Raw genomic sequence first — 22,896 nt, forward strand, 5'->3', positions numbered from 1 at the left:
ATAAATATATCGATTTCCCAGCTTAAGGAAGTATGCAGCAAAAATTCAAACGTTATTTTTACAACTTATGTATGTGAATAGTTTTTCCCACAATGAATTTAGTAAAAATTAAAACAAGAAACCAGCTAACAGACACATGGAAACTAATTTAAAACTAGCAGTGACGAATATTTAACCAAATATTTCCAATATATTACGTTTACATCAGTTCCAGAAGCTAAATTAAGTATACCTATGCTAATTTATAATTATATATGAATAAATAATTCTCATTTACCAACATTTTTTTTCTCTTTCTCTTGTATGCGGCCCGCATCAGTTCAAAAGTCTTAAAATGCGGCCCTTACATAGAAAAAGGTTGCCCATCCCTGCTCTAGATGATCTCTGCATTTTGGTTCTTGGGGTTTTCCTGAAGCACCATTCATAGGATTTTAACAGAAAAGTTGCAATATCGGAAAGTGTGCACAAGATGGGTCCCGCAACATGGTGGCAAGCTGGTATGACATGGATATACAAAAATTGCCACAGCACCTGCAAAAATGCATCCACCGAAATGGAGATTATGTAAAAAAATGGATAAATGTTCAAGCTTTAAAATGATATGAACACTATTGAAAATAAACATTTCTTTGTATTTTTTTAAAAATAGCAGACCTTACTTTTGGGATTACCTTCGTAATTTGCATAATAATATATGTCAAATAATACATAAACATATGCACACAGAAATGTAAAGTTCATTTTTTGTGATGAAGGTCCTGACCTTTCTGAAATTCGTTTTTTGCCATAAAGTCATGTAGTTTCATTTGTCACATTTTTTCGTTTCTTAAGCAAATGTCAGTAGCAGGAGATCGCATTCAAAACACCTGCTTTTGCTTTTGCACTCCTTTCAAAATCTGGATCATTTGCTACAATTTGATCAACAATTTCAGTTATTGTTATCAAACTTTTACTAAGAAAATCTGTTGAGAAATTTTTTGGGTTCTTTGTTTTCAGAATCTCTATTTTCCAATTCTACATGAATTCCTTGTTCTGCCAATTCTTGAAGATCGTCATTGGTAAGGCTCTCACCAGAAACCTGCAGTAACTCCTCAATATCCTGCTCATCTACATCTCCTAGTCCTACTGTATGGATTAGGTTGACAATTTAGTCAGCTTAACAATACAGTGATAGGCTCTTCTTGTTGAGAATTCTTGGATACCTTCGGCCATAACTTCTTCCACACTTCGTTCATGCATTTATCAGTTAATTCTTGCCAAGCGAAGTCGATATTGCCTATGGCATTCATGATGTTATATTTTTTTCAAAACTGTACAAAACATAGATTTAAGGAGAGTACAGCGCTACCATGAATTGCCATCTTTTGCTGATTAGTTCATGTTCATAAATAATCGTATTATATACGAATCAATGAAATGCCACGATAATTTAAATCACTGTAAATTTTGAGCTTTTTTTAGGCTTTTTTAGCATTATATCGAATCGGCGTTAATCGAGGCAGCATTAAGCGGGGCCTTACTGTATAATGAATACTGATGCTCAGCTATAAAAATTTATTCTTAATTGGTAAATATTATAAAATGATATCACTTCTAGTTACCACATTAAACAAATTTATTTTGACAGTAAACAGTAGTTGATAAACCAAGAAAAGTTCAAACAAGAAAGTAACATATTTGCTTCTTTATTAAATCAAACACACATGTTTTCTGTTGAAAAAAATAAAATAAATAAATAATGTAATTATCATCATAACCTTAAATGTTTTAGAATCCAGCTTAAGATTCTGCCATATGATTAACTGATCTAATGAAATTTGACCATCATTATGTTATCTATGAGAACTTTATTGACAAATTAATTAAATACACAGTTACCATATTCAGAAAAGACATTTAAAATAGATAATATAACAGCTGTGTGAAATAAATGCTCAGACTGTTACTCTCTAGAATTAAAGAAATTCAAAGCAGATATTGCACACAAAGTATGCTATAGAACTAGCTTCTTTGCAATCAATAGAAAACAACACTGTATTATGGGGCCAGAAAAAACTGGTTAAAGAAATTAAGGATCAAAAATTAGCAAATACAATGGATTTAATAAAAATTCATAAACAAATGACTAAAGGAGAATGTATCAATTGTTGAGAGCAAGACACACCTGAATGTATGAAAATCACTATATGAATACAAATCTCCATAATTTTCTTTTATAATTTTGTTCAACATTTACATACACATTTCTAGTAATTATTTTTTGCACATATATATTGCAATATGCACTTACAATTTTTAAATGGCATTCTAACACACAATTTTTTCTTTTTAAATTTTGATGATAAAAATTCCATTACAAATTCTATTGAAATTACTTAAAGCAATGAATAATGTGCAACTTTTACTAGAGGAGGGCCACAAATGAACTTTGTAGATTCCTGTTCAAACAAAGTGAACTTTGAACAGGCTAAATACATTTTTTTCTTAGAGTTGCAGGCTTGTTCCTTTTTGTTTATTGAGTTGGCACTCAGCAGGCCTAATAGCCTGCTGACTACCCAACATATTTGATAACCTCCATTACATTAGCTACTAAAATAATATATATTAACTAAGAATGTATAGTTTATTCTCATCTCTTTACTGGTCAAATTTAATTTGAACATTCTTCATCATGAATATGAGATTAATTAAGGTGGCATAATGACATAAGGCAGAAAACAGGAAAATAAAATTACATTGATGAAGCCTCAGTCCTCAAATTAGATCTTCAGGGCAAGTTGCTCATGACTGACTTAAAAAAAATATTCTGAATGATTTTTTTTAATATTTCAACTATTTTTACTCCATATTAATATGTAAGAACTTAATGATAACCTTTTAAAAAGGCTAAAAGTACTTTTTAACTTAAACGTTTAGTGCTGATTTGTAAAGGTTTGTACTTATATCTTTACATTATAAGTACATTTAAAACATAAACTTATATCATTCATTGATTTGTTACTAATAGAAAAAATAAACAAATATATTTATAATTATAATCATATAATAATATCTTTAATGTGAAAACAATTAATTTTTAGATTACATAACTATTGGACTATTAGAAATAATATAAAAATCATAAATCAAAATAATTATTACTATTATTATATAAACATAATTAAATTTTATATTGTTTAAAAAAAATTTATTTATTTTATTACTAGCTCAGATTAAGTGTATAAAATAAAATTCTTATCACCTTTCTCTGTAGCAATTCTTCATTAGAGAGTTTTTCAAATTCATTTTCCAAATAATTAACATTTGTCTAAAATTTTAAAAGAAATCTATACTATGTATAATTTCATATTTTATCCATCTTATAAAAATAATCTATACATTTATGATTCAATATATATAATATATATTATAAAATGTACTAAACATTAAATTATTTATAGTTTTTAAATAAATACCTTTTTTTTAAATTATCCTTAACAATAATATAAAAACATAATAATATATTATTCAATCATACTATTGTAAATATCAAACCAGAAATTTGTTTTAAAGATGTATGTAAACTATATACAAATGAATCATTTTGAGCAAAATCAATAATAAACATTACAAAATTATTAAAATGAAAAATGATTAATAATACCATTTAAATTTAAATTATTTATTATTTTTTGTACTTGGTAAATTTTTTGGGAAATTTTGTGTATGCTTGGAGAAATTTTGAATCCTGAAAATATACTGCATCCCTTTTCATAAGTTGTATTGCACCATATTACTTCTTTCTGTCTGCAGATGGCTACACTTAGTCAATTATATTGTCAGCAAAAAACATAAGACAGGTAAGGAGGCAAATTCCCTGACTTTCCATGACTTTTTCTGAACACTAATGAAAATTCCTGACTTTCCAGATACATAGGCATCCTGTTTATATATATATATATATATTTTTTTTTTTTTTTTTAATTTTTCTTCTATACCAAATTTTATATAGAAGATAATCAACTTCATTTGAAAATTTTAAATTAACAATAAAACATTGAAAATTTTATGCAATTATTAAATGTAAGTTTCCTTCCCGTGTCTACATTATCCAAATAATTATTTGTTTAAATGATTTTATCACAATAATCGATGAAAATTTCATTTCAAAAGCATTAAAAATAATACTTATTTATTGTTGGAGTAAGCATAAGATTGCTCGAAAGAATGAATCAAAAAATGAGTTGCCACTATTATAGGGTAGATGTACCAGTTTTGGCCAGTGTACCAGTTCTGGCCAGAAAACAAATTTAACTTAAAAATATAATCACCACATATTCAAACCTGTCCAATAAAACAAACTTTTATTGTTAACTGTTCACACAGTTAACAATAAAAGTTTGTTTCATTTGTGATTATATTTTTAAGTTAAATTTGTTTTCTGGCCAGAACTGGTACTACACTGGCCAAAACTGGTACATCTACTAGCAGTAGCAGTAGCACAAAGAGGATGAAGACCCAGGACTACTCATAGGTATTGCCTGGGTGTGAAAGGGGGATAGGAAAGATGAGAAGAGTTGAGGAAGGCGGGAGGTGAAAAAAAAGTAAGATAGGATAGATGGTGAAGTAGGAAGACTCATGAGCACCTGCATCGCATTTATTAACCAAACAAAAGATAATATACAAAATATATACAATGAATACATAAGTTACAAGTTGAAAAAAAAAAGATGACAAGGAAAAAACTAAGGCGTAATGGGTGCATTAATACAGTTATAAACATACAAACATTAATACAGTTATAAACATACAAAAGGTCCAATAACAGTAGGACGAACTAGTTAAAGGTAGGGTCCAGTGCGCCAGTAGCACGGATGAATTTTTCTAGGGCTGCAAAAATATCCGGATCTTCCACGAGAGCTTGTGGTGGACAGGGCCAATTGAAGCCCTTTTTTAGCATTACTCTTTCCAGATTAATCCGGTGATTGTCATGTTTGGTGCAGTCAAAGATCAAGTGAGTGGCATTCTGTAAGGAGATGTCATCACAGTCACAATAGGGATGTTCCCTAAGTCCAAATCGATGTAGGTATTGCCGGAAATTTCCACGATCTGTCAGGAGCTGTGTGTTATGGAATTTGGCGCAGAAGTTCTTGTTTTTAAGTCTGGACGAGATGTTTGGAAAGTATTGGTAGGTCGCTCTTCCGGAGTCTCTGTCTTCCCACTCGCGTTGCCACAATTGGATGGCGGTACTGTGAATCGTGGTTTTAATAGCGATGTCTGAGGCTTCCCAGTAGGTGGGGGTGGCAGAGGAAGCAGCAGCTTGCTTTGCGAGGGAGTCTGCCAAAGAGTTCCCTTCCACCCCTGTATGGCCCCTGATCCATGAGAAGGCCACGCTGTTTTGTGAGCGGAGAATTTCTTCCCGAATAAGAAGAGAGAGAGAGCCAAGATTGTTGACTATTCTCCTGATAGTGACTTGGCTATCAGAACAGATCCTAATATGTCGATTCCTGATCTTAGAGTTGTTAACATATTTAAGAGCTTGCAGAATGGCAAACTGTTCAGCTTGAGTAATTGTGCAGATACTGGCAAGACGATAGCTTGCCTGGTAAGAGAAATTGCTATTGTTGCATTCCTTAACCGCAAATGCTGATCCCACCTTGCTGTGGCTTTTAGATCCGTCAGTGAATATCTGTATATAATAGTTGGGACTGTCATGAAAGTCTAAGATAGAAATATCACCCACAATACTGGGATGGGGTTCTGAGACCTTGGGCTTACCATTTAGGTTAGATGTAAGGTGGGAAAGAAAGGGCTCGTTCAAGTTGGGAAAAAGCCCAATCTCCATAAATTTGTAAAGTAAACTGTCTTGTCCGTTGATTGTCCCTCCGTTGAGCAGGTGCCACCGCCACATCTCCTCCTTCGCCCTAATGTGGAGAGGAAGGACTCCAGAAAGAACTTGGAGAGCAGCCATCGGGGCAGTCCTATAAGCTCTGCACAACCTGAGAAGGGAGAGTCTTTGAGCTTTGTTTAATTTCTTTTTGGTACGAACATTGTCGACCGCCTCTGCCCAGAAGGGGGCGCCATAGAGAATGATGGTTTCAATACGTGCTTTGTAGATTATTTTGATGAACTTCTCGTTCATCCCCCAACTCCTATGGCTTATACATTGGAGTGCGTTAGAAATTTTGATGGCACGATTAGTAACATTGGTGATATGTGATGCCCACCTCATATTTTGATCAAAAGTTAACCCAAGGTATTTGAGACTTGTAGTATTTTTAATCCTTTGATGATTCATGAATATCCTCAAGGGCTTTTTAAGTTGTCTCCCCTTAGATAAGACCATGGCTTCACATTTGTTGAAATTCACTTGAAGATTGTTATTTACACACCATTCGTGAATTTTGTCTAAAATTTCGTTAGCGTCTTGTTGTAGTATTTCGTTGTTGTAGTTTGACAACATCACAAGGGTATCATCCGCATACCCTTGGATGATACCAGAACTGGGGTGGGTGTTATCCTCGTTGAGTTGAAGCAGTCCGTCGTAGGCAATGTTCCAAAGACCTGGTCCCGAACGGGATCCCTGAGGGCAACCCCTGGACAAGAGACGGATGATTCTTTCACCATAGTTGTATATACCTGCGGTCCTGTTTTCCAAATAGTTGAGCAGTATTTTGTAAAGGTTCTGAGGGCATTTAAAGGATTTAAGTTGGCCCATTAGGGCAGGCCACCACAGAGTATTAAATGCATTTTTAAAATCTATTGAAATGAGTAGAGTGTGCTCTCCTTTTTTCCATGAGTTATTAATATATTTGGTAACCCTATTGATGGCATGGTAAGTAGATTTGCCCTTTACAAAGCCATATTGTTGTTTATTTAGGAGGTTATTAGTATTGAGAAAATGATTAATCCTTTTGATAATGAGGCCGTCCAAAACCTTCCCTGGAACGGAAAGGAGGCTGATGGGTCTAAGTTGGTCAGCCTTCTTAATGTTATCGTTGTCCCTTTTAGGGATAAATTTGATGTCTGCATGCTTCCAACTATTTGGGAAGACCCCTTGCTGTAGGCACTTATTATAGATGTATACTAGGGCTGTAGGGACGGCATTGAATGCATGTTTGAGCATTAGAGGCGTAATACCATCAAGTCCAGGGGACTTTTTGTTTTTTAAAGATTTGACTGCCCTGTACACCTCGTTATATGAAAAGGGAACGTCGTCATCTGTTTCAGGGAGGACATTCATGTTGTTTCTGATGTCTTTTTGTCTGGGAATGTCACTAGATGCATCATCCAATGGAAAATGGACGTCCATAAAATGTTCCATAGTTTCTTTATAAGTTGTAGTATGATCCCCATTGTCTTTGCAAAGGTTAATTGGGATACTAGTGTTCTTTCTTGGCTTACATACTATGTAATAAGGATCCGACCAAACAGAAAGATTGCCCATTTTAGTACAGAAGGCCCTCCAGGCCTGTGTCCGAGCCTTATTAATTTGCGTTTTGTAGTTGTTCAGAGATTGCCTATATTTATTCCTGGTGTCTTCTCTGTTAATGGGGTCCCGGGACCTTTGGAGGCACTTAAGGTTAGCCCTCACCTGCTGCCTTAACACCTCCAGGTCCTTGTTCCACCAAGATGCCCCCTTCTTTTTGCTAGCAGTACTAGTGGTTGCCTTGTGGTAAGCTTGGAGAATGGAGTTAGAATAGGTGTCCACTAATTTATTGATGTCCACTTTATAAGGGTTAGCCTTCAACCAGATGTCCCTGAACACATCTTTGAACTGATGCCAATCTGTGTGGTATTTGGCCTCAGTGTTAGTGTTGCTAGTCCGGATATTCTGGAGATTCCACCGGATATACCGGTGATCACTGGCAGTAATGGTGTCAGAAGTTTCACAGAAGGTAATTAAATGGTGGGAAAAAGAATTGGTGAGACAAACGTCTACCCAACTTTTGCCTCTATCAGTGAAATAAGTTGGAAGGTTACTGGTGTTCCTAGAAGTAAGAGAGTTTTTGGCCATAAATTCTTCTACAAGGTGTCCTCTGGGGTCACCAAACGGACTGTGCCAAATTGTAGATTTGGCATTTAAATCACCCCCAATAAGCCATGGGTGATGACCAATAGAGTTGTTTATATTGTCAAGATCATTGATAAGGTTCTCGAGCTGATCATTAGGAGAGCAGTAGGCAGAGGAGAGGTACAAGACGCCATTATCGAAAGTTAGCAGGATGGTAGTAACCCTCTCAGTACTGCAAGTAGGGCAAAACTGAGTGTTGAGATTCTTGTTACGTACCAAAATACCGGTAGTAATACGGGTTGTATAGTCTTTTGGAGGATACTTCCTCCATTTCCCGAACCGGACAATACTGTTGTTCACCAGGTACGGTTCTTGGATTAACAGTATATCGGAATTCCAATCTTCCGCAGTTTTCAGCAATAGAGAAGAAGCAGCTTTGCATCTCTGCAGATTTATCTGAGTTATGTTGACGTTATTCGTAAGGCGACTATTAGCAGTGTTGGAGGAGACGATACCAGTGTGAGTGGAAGGAGTTATATTGTTATATGCCATAGTCTGTTTGTTTGATACTTTGTTGCTTTAATCTCTGAGTGATCTGACATTGTGCATTAAAGGCATTATGATCTTCAGTAATGTGTTTATTAGTAGGTTGATTCTCGTTGTGTTCTTTACAATTAATGCATGATGGTGTTTTGTGTTTCCTCGTGCAATCTGTATATTTATGCTCTCTTCCACATTGGCTGCAGGTAAGCCTGTTATTGCAGTCACGGGCCATGTGATTATAACCGCAACAGTTGTAACATCTAATTAGCGGTACAAAGTCATCTACACGTACACTGGCCCAACCCAGAGAGACGTACTTACTGTTTAATATTACTTGACGGATCTTAGGAGTTACCGAGAGAACAACGTGACCACAATTTTCTTTCACTCTTCCCCTATGTATAATTGTCTGAACTTTACAGTCTTGTAGTAATTCTTCTCTTCTTATTTGACCCCAAATATCATTTTGCTCAAATAGTGCCTCAGGTATTTCTTCTGCTGAGATAGAATCAGGGACATTAAGAAAAATTAAGCGCGGTTTCCTGCCCTCTGCCTGTTTGCATTCGATTTTATCAGCTACCTCAGGTAAGGCTCGAATTGCATTAGTCAATAGTTGACAATTCTTAGTATTCTTCACTCAAACGCATATTCCATCTCCTTTAATTTTAAAGACAGACTTTACCTGTACCCCAATACGATGGGGTTCAACCCTTTGTTTGATTGTTTTAGCTACTTCATCCATATTTATCCTGGACCCATTCTCTGTTTGCCTAGGGTATACTAGCACCGCATGGTTGCCCCCCAAGCCTTCTTTGTCAATTTTGTTGTTCAAAGTTTTCTGAATAACAGATGTCGTCTTGCTTTGTTTTAAGTTGGTCGTAAGGACCTCTGAATAAGATAATTGGTTAGGAGCAGTAGTAGTGGGTTGAGAAGTACAATTGTTTCTAGCTTCCTTAACAATGCCAAGCAATTGGTTAACACATCCAAAGAGTTTAGTTACTTTCTCCCGTACTACCATCCTTTGCGGCTTAGTAATGTAATTGCCATTATTTTCTGGCAAGAGACCTAAGATCCCACCTAGGAGCTCACCCGCCTCATGAATGATACAGTCTTCAGGAGTCGTAAATGATTCTTCAAAATTATCATCCATAATAATACTCTGCTCGGAGGCCGTGCACTGAGAAGCCATAGCCGAGTAGCACACAACACTAAAAGCTTGAGGGGGGCTAAGGCGAAAAATGAGTGAAGTGCAAACCCTACTAACAACCTGTGCAACTTGGTGGAGGGAGAGGAGGAGCAGAACTGGCCACCTCCTCAAGAGCCCAAGATATACAGAAAACCCTCCGGTTGACACGAACTGGTACATCTACCCTAACCATATTTAATATCTGCCATCTATGTAAAATTGTGTTCATTATAACTTCATGTATACTTTTAGCCATGACTTAAATTTTGTAACATTTTTATAACCAGATTGATGTAAAATAGAGATGACCAATGGGGGAAATATTGTCTAAAATGCATATCCTCTAGAATTAAGAAAACCTGAAAGAAATTACTTATATTTCTATCTTTGTTGTGTGTTCCTAAGTGATTCATTCTCTCAAAAAATCTTATATTACTCCTAACAATTAAAATTAGAACAAGAAACAATTGAGTACTAAATTTATTTATTTTTTTATAAATTTGGTTTTAATTAAAATCTAATGTATCTATAATATTCTAATGATAATAAAAATTTAGAAATACTTACTCTTAATAAAAAGAATTCATCCCAAAAGTTTGGATTTTCTTTTGATGGATCTTCATTCTATATTTTACAAATTAACATTTGACTCAAATTAATAATAATGTAATATTTTAAAAATAAATTTAAAAAATTTTTTAATCCATTTTATTTATATATTTTGTATTTATTTTAAATTTACTTCTTAAACATTTTATTATGTTAAAATATAATGTAATTTTGCAAACTAGCAAACTTAACAACAGACTTATTATTTGTACATATAAAAACAGGATAGTTATGTCAATATAACATTTAATAATTATAACATTTATAACAAATAGAAAAAAACATGCATATATACTATACTAGGGAATCAATTCAGGTCCATTGTTAGTTTCTTTAGACATTTACTTATTCATTACTTATACTTACTATTACTTATTTCACATATTGTTTATTAACAATAATTAGAAAATTATCCATTCTATAAATGATTGAAATTTAAAATATATTAAATTTTAGTAAACTTCTATCAATCAAATATAATAAATGAGCATGTGAGTAGCCAACTTCAGAATAGTTTATAGTCTGAAATTAATAATGTATTATGAAAAAGTTAGAATTTTGAATTTTGTATGCTATAGTTATCTGATTAAGTATGAATAAGAAAAGACAACTTTAAAGTTATGTTCAAAATTTAATATTTAATATTAATTTAATATAATTTTGCAATAGAAAACAAAATAATTTTAAAATATTTTGTTATTGTTAATTTGTTAGCAAGTTCATGTTACTGTTAATGAGAACATTGTGGTCTTTGAAAACTCAACAACTCAGATCCAAAGAGCAATTCTATCAAAAGCAGAATCTCATGATGCTATCCCTCCTTATCATTGACAAGTAAATTAATTTGACATTAGTTTTATCTAATGGTAAAAATGCAAAAACTGAAGATTTTTTCATTTCAGTATTCTAAAACATAAATCAAATTTTAATTATTGGTTTTTGATTTGAAATCAATTTTGATATTTATTATAAAAAGATAGGTGATAATGTGTAATATAAAGTTTATAATGAATATAGTATTATAGTGTATAAAACTTGTTGCCACATTCAAATTTAGATGCAATAAAACCAATATATGGAGACACACTGCACACACAGCAACTAAAAGCATATCTTCATCAGAATAAATTATGTCTATATTTCACTTTGAATAACTCATATGAATTTGTAATCTATATACAGACTCTTCTTGCTGGCCATCAGTTGACTGCAATTTTGTGATTTTCTGCTAGCTATTTATAACAACAGATATAGGGCCTACTGGAGGGATAGTGCAAGGGCCATAAAAAATGGCCTAGTAAAGCACTAGGCCATTTTTTATGGTGGTTCAATCAGATATTTGAATTTTAGCATATTCTTTGTCTGATTTATATTTCTTTTTCTATCTCTATTTATTTGGCCTTATTTTAATATTTGTCACATCCATCACATCATATCCTACACCACCTTTCCACCTACATATTGTTTAAATTCTGAAAATGACTATTTATTCACAAAATCTAGCCTCTGAAATGTTTTTGTTCTTCCTATTTCCATTTACGAAATGTTCCATACAAACATTTGTTCCAAAGTCAATGTTCTTCCTAGTAAATACCGAAAACAGCCTTCAAGAAATCAAAAAACATTCTGATTATTTAAATCAATAACTGAAGATAAAGGTTGGTGCGTTGTTATATATGTTTTTTCAGTTTGAAAAGTATTGATGATCTTCATCATGCTACAAGTAGAACAGTAGGTCTCAAACTCAAATGCAACAAAGGGCCAGTCAAATACATGTATATCAGACAGGCCATATTCAATATTATTCAGTAAACCGAAACATATGTAATTAAAAAAAAGGCTCTAACAAAGCCCTTTTACTGCCTGTCTTTATGTAAATCCTTATGATTTATGTGAACAGTTAGACATTTGATTTCTTTGTTTTAATCACTGCAAGATGTTAGAAACTTTGATTTTTGGAACAGTAATCATCAAGGTCACAGTCCAGATATGAAGCCTTAACAAGCCATAGCCGGCCCATAGGCTACCAGTTTGTGACTGCTGAAGTAGAAAGAATATTACCATACAAATATCAGAAGAACATATAAATGGAAAAACAACTTTTACAAATTCAAAATTCAGAATATTAAAAACCCAAACAATATTAGAATACAATGTTGGAAAATTATAACAATTTATATTTCAACTATACTCTGGTTCCAGATATTTTTGTTTACATTTAGAACGAAATTAGGAATTTTTATTTTCTTCTATGATTTAAATCCAACAATCAAGAAAAAGACAAAAAGTATATGCAGCCTTTTTAAAACTTGAGAAAGCATTTGATTATATATCTATTGATAAGCATTGTAATAAGTTACTGAAGTGTAAGGAGAACAACAATTTCATAATGACTATAATAATAAAATATGGTCAATTTAGATATCAACCAATAGAAATCTGCTATGGCCTTTTACATGAATATATATTGTCATCATACTTAAACAAGTATGATGACAATGTATCATGATTCATGATTCATGACAAATTTCATGATTCATGATTCATTTTTGAGAAAAAAGACAATGGAATAATTTTAGGAAACCATATAGTTTATTCATTACAATATGCTGATAACATGGTTCTTTTGCCTACTAAAATTGGTCTCCAAAGGAAAATTAATCAAACTCATGACTAGTTTCTTCAATTAGAAATAAAAATTAATCTGAATAAAACATATATACAGTGGGTGATTGGTTAATGAACAAATCGGATAACGAACACTTTCACGAAAGATTTTTATGTTCAGATAACGAACACCTCACAGAACAAACACAAAAAGAAGCGACATAAAATAATGAATACCAATTGGTCTTCCCTTGTCTTCAGGCAACAATTCAAAACTTCTCGGAGCAAGGGAGACATCAACATCAACGCTCAACCCGGTATATACTGATCGGATAGTATTCCTCCAAACTCAAAACTCTCCCTTGTAATTCGTCATTTATTTTTCTGACAGAAACAATTCTTTTATAGTATTCATGAAACCGTCGGTTTTTATTTTCAAAAGGAGAGAGTATAATAGCAAAGGTAGAGAGCGTGCAGATGTCTGATGTTGCCATGCAATATGGCTTAAACAGATCTACAGTAGGGCACAGTTTAATCTTATCTAAGAAAGATACAGTATAATCAAGAAGACTCAAGCAGTTAAAGGAGTAACAAAAATCACATCTGAGAAATAAAGAACATTGAAGAGCTCATAATGGAACCTGAAACTGATCTGACAACAGAAGAACGCCAAGAACTCCTGAATGAAAAACACTAAGAAACTCGGCAAGATATATTTTATTCTGAAAAAGAGGATTAATGCCAATATCTGCTATTAAACATCTTTTGAAGTGGGAGGATGTCAGAACAACGGTGTTCAAATGGCATCCAAACCAGGGTGAAGTTAATGGGCTTGGGGATCTCTACAATTACAATGCTATTAATTACTTCTGAAAAATCCTGAAGAGAGAAAAGCAATCGACATTAGACAGATTCTTTATCCCCACAAATGGAAAATCATGACTAATAAAAATGTAAGACTGTGTATTATATGTATTTTTATTATTACATATAAATAAACGTAGTAAGAAAGTATATATTTTTTATTTTTTGGGTCTCCAGAACGAATTAATCAAATTCCCGTAAAAACCTATGTTAAATTGATAATCGGTTTACGAACAATTCAGATAGCAAACAAAGTCTTGAAACAGATTATGTTCGTTAACCGATCACCAACTGTAGTGATTTTCTGTAATGGAGATTGTGATCCTTCTATTTGTAGTCTGATAAAGATCATTTAATATGGTCAAAAACAAGTAGTAAATAAGCCTCAGTGAATATAGTGATTTCATTATTTAATTTTATGACACTAATATAAAATACAGTAGACCCCCTATAACACGGGTTCATATAAGATGGATTCATATGACACGGCAGAAAAATTGCGATCATGTTCATATAACACACTAAAAGAGGCTCGTATAACACGGTAAAAGAATGAGACAGATTGTCATGGCCGACTCGTGTTTTGACAGGACTGGTCGAATCTGGACCAATAGTGGACATTGCACAAACTGTTGAGTTTAAACGAGCAGCAGACCTACTAAAAAACATTTATTATTCAATGGCCATAAAAATTATATTTCTATTAATGATGTCTCCAAAGTTCAGCAAATTTTTCGCAGAAAGAATAACTTATCAGGAAATGCGTCTGCCGTTCAATGAGCTGTGACAAAAACAAGCTTAAGCAATGGCGTCTTCGAACGGTGCGTACTCAGTAAGTATTCTTACAATTTTTTGTTTATAGCATAGTTTATATAAATTATTCCCAAAAAATTATACGTGTTTTGGAAATGTTCTAGTCAAATTAGTGTAGAATTTTATGGAAGAAAACTTTTCAAACAACCATACCCCCTAAACTGCACAAGTGCCGAACTGTGAATGGCTCATGTATTTGTAAAATCTAAGTGACTCGTACAACACGGAACGTATCTACCGTGTTATAGGGGGGGTCTACTGTACTATCAAAATTTAATGAATGTTCCTGATTACAGTTTTCTTTTTAAAATCATTTTTCTTTGCTGTACATAATCTAAATATATAAAATTATGTGTCCTGACTGACTAAGTGACTGATTGATTCATCATCGCCCAAAGCAAACCGCTAAACCTAAAGAAGTGAAATTTGGTACACAGTTAGGGTACGTCATGAAAATGCACACTAAGAATGGATTTTTGGAAATTCCCACGCAAGGGAGAGAGGGAGAGGATTAAGGCTTAACCTGAAGAATGGCTACTACTGTACTATTTTAGATGTGATTTTTTTCTTTTTGATAGTAATAACTTAATTTCCAAACATACAATATTTACCAAATCACTTGCCCAAGTAATGCCAGGCTCATTTGCTAATTATTATTATAAATACAATAAATAAACACTTGCCTTAAAAAATGCTTCATAAATCTGTACAACTTTTTCTTTTAGTGGTTTTTTAGTACTTCCATGTTTACCCATTTTGAAAATTATTGGCTTTCAAATTATTAGAATCATTATAAAACACAATATTACCTGGAAAATATGAAAATAATCAAGATTAATTAAACTCTTATCAGAAGATACAAAAATTAAATTTAATGCTTTAATTATTCCTATAATAGTAATTTACTTTCTAAAAACAACACCACAATACTGAATATACAAATAAAAACTACTCACAAAGTCACCCAAAATCCAGCAATTAAACAGTTGTATGAATGTTTTCATCTACCTTCAAGTAGACATCTTCAGGTGCAATTCTAAATGAAGAATTTTCTCATAGAATTGTATTATTCCAACTGAAGATGTCTATTTGTAGGTAAATGAAAACATTCATGCAACTGTTTAATTGCTAGATTTTGGGTGACTTTGTGAGTAGTTTTCATTATTTTTTAAATTAAAATGTTTTGAAAAATGTCCATTAATTATGTAAAATAACAATGAACCAAAAAGTTCTTTAATATTAGAAGTAAGCAATTTATAAATTATCTCTACTAAAAAAAACAAATACTATTTCATAAATAACTGAAGATAGGATTATTTCTTCTTTCATGAAATATTACTCTCCTAATCAAATAATCAAGCTGGATTTATTATCAGCTATATTTTGGCTAATTAAATATAGTAAATGGATAATAAATCTGGCTTGATTTGATTAATAATATGATTGGACTCGGTTTCTATTTCAAACCTTATTTTGTTTTTTAATGTTTCAATTTTTATACATTTATACTATTACCGTAATTCTTGTACATTTAAATTATATATTTAAAATTGTTCTAAAATATTATTTGATCAATAATGTTCATTTTAAATATTTTTTTTCTAAGCCAGTGTTTCCCAAAATTTTGATATTTGTGTACCCCTTCTTAAATTTTCATAAGTACTGAATACCACTTGTCAAAAGGAAATCATTTGCAAATTACCTAAATGTAGCAATTACCATAACTTGAGTAGGGAAATGCATTTGAAATATATAATTGCAAAATATATATATATATATTTAAATAATTTGTTATTATACTATTTTTTCTTAATGATTCTATGCATCAATAATATATAGCCAAAAATTGCCATGTACCCACAAAACCTTTCATATATAATATGGAACAGTTTAGAGCAGCGTTTCCACACTTTGAAAACACTGCTCTAAGCTGTTCCATATTGTAATTCTTTCATAAACCAAGAATGACTTGAAACAGAATTTAACATGTCATTAAAATTATTTGGTTTGCAGAACTATGCAACTATTTATTCTATATATCATTCTATGTATATTATTTAATAAAATGTGATATGACTACATTAAATTATATATCATAAATAATAAGAAACAGACAGACCAACTTAAAAACTGTTGAACTCCAGCAAACATATTTATTCCAAATGTTTTTGACCGTGTTGAAAGGTCCTCCTCAGAACAAATACATTAGAATCATTAAAAAAAAATCCAGAAAAAGATATAACTCAAAAGACATTACAAAACAGAACTAATTTTAAAATTTAAATAAAAAATTCTACAATATTTGGTTATTCAATTCTAAAACTAAATTACATGTTAAATAAAAACATGTCTATAATTCTAAAAATACAGTTTGCTGGCATTTTTAAGTTAATTAGTTACATCTTATCTGGTTTTTGTATGATTTTAAAATAAAACAGCTTAAGGAAAGTGATTTTAGTAAAAGGAGAGGCAAATCTGCTTATTGTAATCATGGATGTTGTTATCAGAATTAACATGTCTCAAAAAACAATTATAAAACTTTGCTTATTGTAATAAGAGCTTCAGTTATTATCATCATCATCTTCATATAAATATGCAACATGTGGCCAATAAAATGCAATTGTTATCAGTTATCATTATCAGTCTTAATCATTGCTGTAAACATTAAATTTCAATTGTCTTAAATGTCAATTGCCTGAAGTATAGTAGATTAAATTGTTGATATTTCTTACTCAAATTACACACTAATAGTTGTTAAAGATAACAGAGAACAAACAATACACACTAAATGATTTAAATATAAATAATTATAATTAATAAATCTTCCAAGTTATACAATTTTTAATTGTTTTAACGTGCTTTTAATGTCAGTCAATAAAACCAGAATTTCTACTAATTACAATTTTATTTACTTACTGCATATAATGTTGTCAGTTGGTTATTTTTATCAGTGTACACGTGAGTCCCAAAATGATTAGAATAAGCAAATTCTACTAAACTTGCACATTGACACCTTAAAACTTGAAATGATACAATATGATAAATAAAAATTAATATTTTGTTTTTGTAACCCAGAAATATATATGTACATTTAATTAAAAAGTATTATATTGATCACATTCCATTATCTTCAAATATTAAGAAAATATGATTTAATAAAGATCATTGTATCTTGAATATCATGAAGAAAATCACATATCTGAAAATTACTAAATGGTAGTTAAAAATGTTAGTTTCTTCAATAAATGTTGCTGAATTTTTTGGTGTTTTCTGTTTGTTGTATCTAAGCATCCAATTACATGCATTTATTTATATTACAAAACAGTTGTAGCCTACTTAAAAATTTTTTCATTTAAACATACATTGACGAAATAATACAAATAAAAGTACAATATAATTTAAATAAGATTTTTATTAAATTTAAAAATGAAATGAATTTAAATTTTTAAATGAATATTAAATGAATTTTAAATGAATATGAATTTTAAAAAATTTTTTGAAGAATGAAGATTGATTTAAAGATACAAACATTTAAACTTGTAATTCAAATGTCCACTTTAAATAAACAACTTATTTCATTGGTAACTGCTATATTTTTATTTGTTGAGCTGCAATTTGAAAACACTATAGAACTATAACTTTTAACAGTCATCTGTCTGTCTGTCCATCTTTCCTTAATCTCAAGAACAGAGTTAAATAGATGAAATACAAAAGCAGATATGGAAATCTTAGGGGCAGGAGGCCCTGATTAACTATATATGAACTTCCAATGCAAACTAGAAGTCAAGTTATTTCAATTCAAAATTTTTCCCCTGAAAGCAGTTAATAGATGATTGGCATGACTCCATTGATAACAAAAAAGTATGATGCACGAGGGCAAGACACTAGTACTAATTTGAGGTGAAGAGCATATATTTTAAATTAAATAAATTAAAAATTACAGCCTGGCATTGTGACAATGTCACAATAAATAATTGCTCATCGTTATCTGAAAATCTCTACTTAATATGTAATGTGAGAAACAACATGCAGCCTAAAGAATATATTGCATTATATTACAAATAAAAATACTAATAGAATATTAATATTTGATTTCTACCATACAGATAAAAGAAAAATAACTTTTACAGATACAGTATATTCAATACATTGCTAAGAATATAAGGAACAAATATTTATTTAAAATTATAAATAGAATCTGTCTTATAAATAGTAAATAAGATACCTACAAAGATGTTAAATTTCAGTTGTTGTAATTTTACTTAAACTATATCCACAAATAATAAGTATTTTTAAGTGCATTATCCAATTCAAATTAATTAGAAACTTGTAATTCTAAAAAAACTATTATTAATAAAGTATATGTAAAAAATATGGTACTATTAATTTCAACCACTGCACAACACATTACATGTTGTATCTGATGTTGCACAACATTGATTCTCAGCAAAGTAGAAAAAGCATGTTATTCAAAAATTCAGGTAGCTTGTAGTTTTAATTTAATTTAAATTTTTTCAAAATGAATTTCTTAAAATATTACAATAACTACTATTTTGTTAACCTTCCTTCATTAAAGCACAACATTCAAAAATACAAAAGCAATATTGTAATAATGTATCCATAACAAATTTTCAAAAAATTAAAATTAATTATATTTTTTGTTAAGGGACTGTCCATAAATTACATCCACATTTTTCTTGAAATTTTTACTCCCCCCTCTCATCCCACTTTGTCCAAGTTTCTGTAATCCCCTCACCTCTTCGGATGTCCAACGAAACTCGATTCCCCTTAAAACCTTTATCACTTTACGAATAATAGATACTACAAGCAGAAACAAAGCAAACAAGAAATTTTGAAATAAATGTAATAAAATGCATAAACTGTATAAAATTTAACAAAATAAATGAACATCCACTAAAGCTCAACCTTTCACCAACCCCTTGTAAGACTTTGTCCAAGTTGTTGTAATCCCTTTCCTCCATTCCAGTGTGGACATCATTTATGGACAGCCTCTAAGTAATTTTCTTACACTAAAGCACACTATTCAAAAAGTCAAAATGCATAGTTTAAAATTAATCCAAGTATTCTCAAATTGTTACAATGACTTAATTTTTTGTTATTTTTGTTATGTTAAATCATCTATGTATTAATATTTTATGGTGAATTTAAATGAAAACTACAAGCTACTCTTAGCTAATAATTTGCATCTAAAAAGTGCTGATAAAACTTATATAATGACAATTCTACAAAACTTAAATCTAAATGACAAAACTAACTGAATCTTTGATCTACAGATTCATGTATTCATCCACACACCAAAAACAAACCTATGCATTACTATGTTATAACTTTGACTTCTAACATATTAAAATGATTTCATTATCTTTTTTGAAAAATTGACAAAAAAGTAAAAAACCTTATTCTTGCAAAATATAAACAGCAACATCTTTCATAAACAAAATGAAAATAGGTAACAAAAATATCATTCTCCTCAACTCTCTAGTACATCTAACAGGAAAAGCTGAAATGGATTAAACTGCTTAGAAACAGGTAACAGTGAATCAATTGCAAAATAAAACTTTTGTTAAAAAATAAGTAAATCCAAAACTAAATTCAAATAAACATTTTTAATATTTTTTTTACACTAATAATTCATTGTTTTTACACTAATAATTTTAATATTTTTTTTACACTAATAATTCATTAGTTCTTAACAATGAATTATTAGTGTAAAAAAGTGTAGTTTACCTCTTGCACATTTTAAATTTCTCATTTAAAAACTTAATCCAATTAGGCATTGTTTTACAAGTCAGATGAAAGCTCATAACATGACAAAGCACAGTGTGACATAATAATGACATTTTAAGACAAGTTCGCATTACAGAATAGTCTGTGACATGGTCTCCTGCAAAGCCCACATCAATGTAGGCTAATCTAGTCTAAATGCTGCCATTTTGACAGCATCTATAAAAAAATTAACTTTAATTATTCATGAATCTGAAATATTAAAATTATTTATTCAAGTAAATTGAGTGAATGATTGAATTCAAGTAAACAATTAGGAATGATAGAGAGTAAGCAATTGAAAATGTAGGAATAGAATATCTTGACTTTCTAGATGGCAAAGATTGTTTGGATGCCCTAACTACTTCATGCAATAGTAGTAGCAGTCTTGATCAAAGTGTAAAAAGCAGTCTTCATGAAAATAGTCTTGGCATTTTAAACATAGTTTATTGTTTCAAAAGCAACTTTTTGAGAGTTGTGGCTCTCCAAAATCTTTCATAGTTATTCACTTACACAAAAATCAAAGAAAATTTAAAGATAAAAAAATGAAGTTAGAATATCATCTTTACTGGAATGGAAAGCATTAGATTTTGACAAAAAGCAACTAAAAATGCTTTACACAGTCACTATGAGATTATTTGCTGAGATATAAATAACATATGCCTAACCTTTTACCAATTATTCATTATTAGTAAAAGATGGATACAGTATTTTCATAGTACAAAAATAGCCCAGTAATTAAGTTTACATTGTTTAATTTAGGCTTTTAGTTAGGCAATTTATACTTTGTACAAATGCAGAAATGAATGAAAACAACATTGACTTTTCACATTTATAGACCTATCTATAAGTAAAAGCAAAACGGTAAGAGTATAGATATCTTTCCTGAGAGAATGGCATCACTTTGTGGACGTGTCTAGCTTAGAAAGAAACAACGGGAAAACTTCAAAACAATCTTGCACAAAAGATTGCTCTATAGCGTATTTTCTTTTGGTTTTCTATTCATACAAGAATGAAATCTTAGTATTGTTTCTGACAGAGAATAACTCTTAACTGCAATTATATACTTCATTTGCAATAATTCACAATAACAACTTGTTTATTAGAACTTCAAAATTAATTACTGTTTTGAGTCATTCTCTTCCAACACTTGTTTATGTAAAAAATTATAAACAATTCCTTGAATAATAAAGTTATTTTCTTATTTATATTTTTAACAGAATATATACGTTTCATACATATAATAGATTTCACATTGCTTGGTATCTCCAATACAATAGCGTTTAATTTATAAGACAATAGATATGTACAGTACATGTGAACCTATGACTAAAACTTTATTTTTCAATCTGTCTTATCTTACGTAAAATAAACGTACTGTACGGTACGTAGAATTTTATTTTTCATATTAAGCCTGAAAGTTGCGGTTTATAATTAATATTTACAAATGCTCAATAATAACGAAATATCTAACAACTTACATTCAAAATAGCTAAATTGAAATCTTTTCATTAATTTGTAAATTTCACATTTGAATCCTTAAGTACACTCACACTGGTAAAACGCCCCCTACTGTTTATATCTTATATAATCCTAAAGAAACATTTCAATTTGAATTTTTTCCTCCACTTCTATAAATATTTTAATATAACTGAATTTTTTTTAAATATTCTATATTTAACATTTTTTTCCTCTTCATTCTGATTCTTTCTGTCCTATGGATAACAGGAATTGCTCCCTCCTGATGCCCACTAGTGGATTCCACGGAGCCCGACATAACCGGGACAGACGCCCCATGAATAAATTTCCGGTGTTGAATTCGATCCCGAATCCTATAGAGCGACAGGATCGCCTTGATATCCGTCTATTCCTTTAGGAACATGAAATTGATTATACTGACCGATAGTTGACTCTAACAAGAGTCCTCTGTAATTGTTATTATTCTTTACGCATAAACATCCTTCAAGTGATATAACAGTAGTTTTTTCTATATTATGGGCCAGCTAGATGGCCACGTGACTTGGAGTCAAGCTTACCGCCATGGAAGATGTTTCTTCTTTTAAATTATTTTAGCCCTATGGACGATCCGACCAGGTCCTAAATGGGATGAAAACGGACCACTTCGACATCCATCCGTTGGCGAATTTGGGAGCAAATCTCTTAAGATGATTTTTGATTCGTATAATAAACAACATATCGATAAAACTTGCGTATTGCTTAAAACAAACCAAGTGTATGTACTGTACATAAACTTGCAACATAAGTGTTACAAAGACGAAAAGTAACGATAAAAATGCTAAGACAATTGAAGCTCGACTTAGCAATAGAAATTTAAATCTCAGGAGAGGCGATCGCACCCCTCTGATCCTATTGACACCATCCCTGAAAAATATAAGGTTTCAGACAAAATTATAGTTATGGCTATGGGCGTCCGCAGAAAATTTACCAGGGGGATAAAGCTTGGAGACAAATAATTAAATCAATAAATTTTTATTTA

At 31.1% G+C, this 22,896-nt stretch overlaps 1 protein-coding gene across 1 annotated transcript in view; it reads right to left on the reverse strand.

The window, feature by feature from the left end:
- LOC136976672 (armadillo-like helical domain-containing protein 3) overlaps nucleotides 1–21,998 on the reverse strand; it is a 70,999-nt gene extending 49,001 nt beyond the window's left edge. The window contains exons 1-4 of the mRNA XM_067272032.1: nucleotides 21,881–21,998; nucleotides 15,299–15,424; nucleotides 10,290–10,346; nucleotides 3,242–3,307 (exon numbers count right to left, since the gene is read on the reverse strand). Of these exons, the coding sequence (XP_067128133.1) occupies nucleotides 3,242–3,307; nucleotides 10,290–10,346; nucleotides 15,299–15,370 (195 nt within the window). The 5' untranslated portion in view covers nucleotides 15,371–15,424; nucleotides 21,881–21,998. The remainder of the gene's footprint in view (nucleotides 1–3,241; nucleotides 3,308–10,289; nucleotides 10,347–15,298; nucleotides 15,425–21,880) is intronic.
- Nucleotides 21,999–22,896: the final 898 nt, after the last annotated feature.

This window comes from Centruroides vittatus, unplaced genomic scaffold (genome assembly GCF_030686945.1).
Source record: "Centruroides vittatus isolate TY-2023 unplaced genomic scaffold, ASM3068694v2 contig_417, whole genome shotgun sequence".
NCBI lineage: Eukaryota > Metazoa > Arthropoda > Arachnida > Scorpiones > Buthidae > Centruroides > Centruroides vittatus.